Consider the following 6,101-nt stretch of genomic DNA (forward strand, 5'->3'; position numbering starts at 1 on the left):
AACTTTTTTTGTTCAGATCTAAAACAAAAGCCATCTGTGAAGGAAAAGTGAAGGGGACACAAGATGATGCAGCTAACATAGTTTGAACCCAGCAAGAAATGCATTTAGGTATTGATGCAGCGGAATGGAAATGGCATCATTTCCTAGCAGTCACACTGGACACAATATTACGGCTTGCACCACATGAACTGTAGTTTATAGTTATAGCAGGAGTGTCAAACTCAAGGTCCGTGGACCAGATCTGGCCCACAGGGTGATTAGATCTGGCCCACAGGGCCACCCTGGAAACAGTGAAGGACTGGCCTGCGATGCCTCTGTTAGTGAAAATGGAGCTCGGGAGGGCTGCGGGTGGCTCTCACGAGTTCCATTTTCACTAGCAGAGGGTTGCAAGGAAGCCATCACAGCTGAAAATGGAGCTCACTTTTTCACTTGCAGAAGGTCATCGCAGCTGAAAACGGAAGTCGGGAGCCCATTTTTGCTGGCAGGATGCTCAGGCCATCATAGGCACCCCTGACCCAGGTAATGTCAAGCTGGCCATGGCCTCCCTGTCTCCCCACCCAAGTTTCAACACAACCCTGATGCGGCTCTCAATGAAATCGAGTTTGATACCCCGAGTTATAGTGTAACCATAGTTATAGATCAAATTCTTATATCACTAAATACTTTATGCAAATTGAGAAATTGTGGCAATCCAATTAATAAATGTCAATCCTATTATTTCCATCATTCTATTGGCCTAAAATGTTCATATTAAATGGTGGCAAAGGAAGAAAAATGAGCCCCAAATATAGATTGGTCTCCTCAAATGGGATAGAATCCAGATCAGCAGAAATCTGCTGGAGGTAGAAACGTGGATTCATTTGCTTTTTTGTTTTTCCAAAAGAAATTACTCCATTTTGTACAGAATATATAGATTACTCCTCTGTACATACAATGTATCCCCCCTTCCATTACAGCAGTGTTTCCCAAAGTGTGGTACGCGTACCCCCAGGGGTAGTACGGGAAGAGTTTGGTGGGGGTACGCGTTGCACCGGAGTTTGGCATCTCAGATTAAAATTAACAACCAGGAAACCAAATGATGATGATCTGTCATCTCAACATAAACAATTTCAAGTTTTAAATATTTTATTTCATTTTCATTTTCATTTTCATTTTGTACAATCACTTATATACTGTGCAAAGAAAAAAGGAAAAAAAAAAAAAAACCCCCCAACATAACACTTCATTCCCCCATACACCCTCTCTTCCCCCTCCAACTTTCCTTTCACCCCTCCAACATTCCCCTCTTCTACTTCCCTTCCCCCTCAGACATCTCCCCCTCCCTCCATTTACCCTCCTTACATTCCCTCTCACTCCCTCTTTACTTCTCCCTTCTCTTTCCCTCTTCTCCCCACTTTGGTGTATCCATACAATTCAATTTGTTTTTTACAATAAAAGTAGAAAAAGAAAAAAAGAAAAAGAAAAAAAAAAAACGGCAGTACACAAGTGAATTCTTATTGTTCTAAGGATTGAAACTGTAATTCCACCCTCCCCCCTCCCCCCTATAATCCCCCCTCCCTAACCCCCTTACGGCTTCGCAGGTCCCATGCCCGGCATAATTCTTTAACAAGCATTTAAGTATAATAAGGCCAACTAACTTTAAAATTTAAAAAAAGTAAGATAAAAGTAGCCAAAAAGAAAAAGGAAAAATAGTAGAAAATAAGAAATAATAAAAAAAAAAACACCCACACTCACACACAAAAAGGAGAAAGAAACAAAAAGGGTCATAAGCCCACTACGTTACCACAGCTTCCCATTATCTATAAATCTTAATCAATGTGACTCATTCCAAATTTCGATTATTTTACTACTTGCAGGGTTTCAAACTATATTAGAGCCAGGTAAGTTGATCAGTTAGAATTCCCCAACTAAAAATCTCCTTGCTTTGTCTATCTATTCAAACCTTTAATTTATCTCCTTTTTTATCCAAGTATCCAAACCTTTCTATAACACCATTAACTCAAATACTTCTTTCATTTTTCATTTCCAACACCTCCCTTTCTATCCTTACCCACCTCCACATATAAATTTTTTACCTTCCACCCTGCCTTTATCCATATCCACATATATATTTTATCCATATTCGTTGCTCCTCCCATATTTACTCCACTTTCCTGAAGATTCTCCGACCAAACTTTCTTAACCTTATATTAATATAGCAACTCAAACAAACATCAGCTTACGTTCTAGCCCCATGTAATCTAATTAAACTTTCGCTGCCCTTCCCTCTCCCACGCACCTCCCAACTCCGTTTGTCCCAAACCACAACTCAAAAAGATCACAATTTCCGCTCTCTTCACCTAAAAGAATAGTTCATGCGCAATTAAAGTTAGAGTTCAAACAAAATTTCTGTACAATATATGTCCCCAATCAGCAACGCTTCTTTCAGTCTCCATGTCTCATCATCGATATGCCACTTTTCCATTTTATCCCAGACGGAAATCATAAAGCTTTAAAAACATCGCTAGTCTTTATTCTTTAGTCTTCTGCCCTTCCGGAAGAGAAAAGCAACACGCTCCACCTTGTAACCACGTGTCTCGCTGTTTGTCTTCTCCTTCTCCCTGTCTCTCCCCAGATCCGGATGAATCAGGAAGTCCCGCCTTCAGGGTCTCGTAGTAAAATTTTCGGGCTTCACAGACAGAGTTAATGCGGTGTTTTTGGTCGCCAAATGTAACTGTAATACCAGCTGGGACTTCCCATCTATATGAAATCTGAGAGTTTCTGAGTTCTTCGGTTAAGAAAGCATACTGTCTCCTTGATCTTAACATTTGAAATGGTATTTCCTTAAAAACAATCAAGTCGTCCCCGTCAATTCTCAACCTCTTTCCGTAGAGCCTCTGTGTTATCTCATTTCTAGATTCCCTTGTAGTAAAGTATATTATTATGTCCCTCGGAAGCTGTCGCTGTTTTGCTACCCAGGAATTCTGGCGGTAAATTCTTTGAATCTGCCAATCAAAGTTAAGTCCCGGACTTCCCACCAAGCGGCTGAAAGCCTCAAAGAATGTCTGTTTCAAATTCTCCTGTTGGTTTTCACGCAGCCCTCTAACACGTATAGCAAAGGCAGACTTGTTATAATTTAATTTGACAATTTCTTTTTGTGCAGATTCAATTTCCTGTTCTAACGTTTGAATTTTTGATATCAGATTAAGGTTACTTTCTTCCAAAAGTTCCAATTTGTCCTCCGTTTCAGCAATATAATCTGTCATGACTGTCATTACCCCGATTATATCCTGCTTTGCCTGAGCAATTTTAGCATCAAATTCATCAGATAAATCCGAAATCAGTTGATTAATCTCCTGTCTGAAATCATTAAGCGTTTTAAGAAGGAATTCTTGTGTTAGCAAATCTCCCGTGGAGGGTGTAGGAAACAAGGGTAGCGGCTTCATGGCATTTTTGGGAGATATATTATTAAGGAGGCGCTTCTGTCTAAGTTTGGGAGCCATTCCAGAATAAAAATAAGAGAATCCAGCGAGCCAAAAATCAAAGTCTGTGCTCCCCTCAGATAATCTTTTAGCAATTAGTACGGAGAAGCCTTCAGGAGGGTAGGGTCAGCTAGCTGCGTCAGATCAAACACAAAAGCTACGAGATCGCCATCTTGTGACGCAGTTAAAAAAAGAAGAGAGGGAGCCTTTTGCGAGATTGAAGCTGGTATTTTAAATAGTAATAGAGAAAGTTCCTCGGGAATGTTCCCCGCCCGAATTGGCTTTTAAATAGCTTAGTTTTGTCCTGGGGGGGAGGCAATCTGCCTAGGCTGCAAAAAAAAGCAGCGCGGAAAACTGGCCGGAGTAAAGGCTCAGCTAATGTTGAACCTCTTCTCCATTCACAGCAAAAAAAAAAAAAGCTATGAATTACAAAGAGATCCTAACGACTGACCTTCTCCCTGCCCCTTTCTGCCAGAAAGGAGAGATATCTATAGATCTTATAAGATATACGAACCAGAGTCCTGGCAGGAGCTTTACTTAGCTCCCGACGGCGGCAGCCCCTCCCCTCGAAGCCTCAACATAAACAATTTCATCCTTCTCATTGAATCAAATAAATGTTCCTTATAATATAACTTTCGTTTATTTTGCGTATGTACCAAAATATATATATCAAGACATCTCCAATTCTACGCGGGAGAAAACCCGAACAACTAGAGACCTACATATATATATATATATATATATATATATATATATATATATATATATATATATATATATATATATATATATATATATATATATATATATATATTTGTTATATTTATGCTGATAAATAAATAAAGGGCATAAATATAACAAATGTAACAAAAAAGGCAACAGTAAAAAATATTGGGTTTCTGTCTGGATGGACTCTTGTGACGAGCCTAATGACAGAGAGTGGAAGTGTGACCTTCCTCCCATACTTGGGCATACCAGGGGTTGTGACTTTAAGTATATATATATATATATATATTTAAAGTCACAACCCCTGGTATGCCCAAATATGGTATGCCCAAATTATGTATATATCAGCATAAATAAATAAATAAATAAATAAATAAATATATATATATATATATATATATATATATATATATATATATATATATATATATATATATATATATAAGCATATGTTTTTTATGAGGGGTACTCAGCGTTACGAAAATTATAGAAGGGAAACACTGCATTACAGCATTCTTTTCTCTTTGCTCCTTTTTTTCCTTCTAACTACAGAGCTCTCAATAGATAAAGCAAGAATGTACTGAAAGCCAGTTAAGCCTTCAGTAATTGCTGAATTTCATGTATTTCACTCTGCAAAAAACAGTAGAAAGTCCTTCCTTCCCATTAGATTGTTACATTGGTAATCCAAAGTAACAAATATTCTTTCAATGGAGCATATTATGATCAATCAGCAACATCATGACAGGGGGACATAAGAAAAATAAAAGGTACTTCTATGCTTTGATAGCTATATTGGCATAGACCAGTGGTGGGTTACAAAAATTGTTCAAACCTACTCTGTGGGTGTGGCCTCCTTTGTGGGAGTGGCTTACCGCCCATGTGACCGGATGGGAGTGGCTTGCCGCCCATGTGACCGGATATGAAGATGCCGACGACACTTGTCAGAACCACCTTAAATTACCTCACACACAGCACTGGCATGCATAAGAGTATGATGTAAACTTGTTTTTTAAAAGGCATCTTTGGTTTGCGTTAAAACAACTTCAACACACGCAATGTTCTGATTGCACCACAAACGCAGTAGTCATCCTTACCTTTCACAGAGGCACTGAGTTTTATAAATATGAGCATGATAGTGTAGAATAATCATATCCAAGGACCAGTGGTGGGTTTCAAAAATTTTTGGAACCTCTTCTGTAGATGTGGCCTGCTTTCCGGGTCCACTGGTGGAACCTCTTCTAACCGGTTCGGTAGATTTGACGAAGCGGTTCTACCGAATAGCTGCAAACTGGTAGGAACCCACCTCTGGCATAGACACTGCAAATGTAGCGTGGCTTTTACTGGTCTTAGCTCTGTTTGTTTCTCATGCTAGAGGAAACTGTGAATTTTTACAATAAAGTATCTTATAGGCTCTTGTAACAAAAGCAGCCTCTGCCTATTCCCTTTAGCTTGGTTTTGGGCAATATTCAACTTATATTTTAAGAACTCCTACCATCAAAGCATTTAGATTATAAAATTAGGTTTTGTTGTTTGGCTTAATTTCATCTATAAAGTTTCAAAAATGTTTTTCAACATGCATCTGAAAACGTTAAGACGACACACCTACAAAATTGTATTTTTTTAAATAAAAAAAAACCTTTTTTAATATATGTTCAGTACTACCCAGATTTGTATTCATTTTCAGAAGTGCATCTTAGGGTCAAGTAGACAGAATAATAAATGACTTACAAGGGACTTTAAGTTGCACACTTGCTCTGTCAACTGAAATTCAATCTCTCTCCACAAAAAGATGCAATTCCATCTTCCTGACGGTTGTTAAAAATGACAGGTGAAATATCTTCAAGCAACTTCATCTGGCTCTCCAGAGAGCCTAAGTCAAATTCAAGGTACGTGCCCCATAAACTGTTGTGTGCA

The 6,101-nt window shown here is 38.6% G+C and overlaps 1 protein-coding gene across 1 annotated transcript; it reads right to left on the bottom strand.

Moving 5' to 3' along the window:
* Positions 1-1,717: 1,717 nt before the first annotated feature.
* LOC148043908 (uncharacterized) lies at positions 1,718-4,027 on the bottom strand. The gene is made up of 2 exons (XM_087724690.1): positions 2,223-4,027; positions 1,718-2,173 (listed from the first exon to the last, which is right to left on the bottom strand). Exon 1 carries the CDS (start codon positions 3,480-3,482, stop codon positions 2,511-2,513), a length of 972 nt encoding a protein of 323 aa, XP_087580816.1. The 5' UTR covers positions 3,483-4,027; the 3' UTR covers positions 1,718-2,173; positions 2,223-2,510.
* Between the last annotated feature and the right edge of the window lie 2,074 nt (positions 4,028-6,101).

The sequence above is a fragment of the Thamnophis sirtalis genome, unplaced genomic scaffold (genome assembly GCF_051295495.1).
Source record: "Thamnophis sirtalis isolate CommonGarterSnake01/CBP01778 unplaced genomic scaffold, rThaSir2_p1.2 scaffold_10, whole genome shotgun sequence".
NCBI classification, from domain to species: domain Eukaryota; kingdom Metazoa; phylum Chordata; class Lepidosauria; order Squamata; family Natricidae; genus Thamnophis; species Thamnophis sirtalis.

Excerpts from the sequence above, each read along its gene's own strand:
- LOC148043908 (XM_087724690.1), bottom strand. The coding sequence starts at position 3,482 with ATGGCTCCCAAACTTAGACAGAAGCGCCTCCTTAATAATATATCTCCC.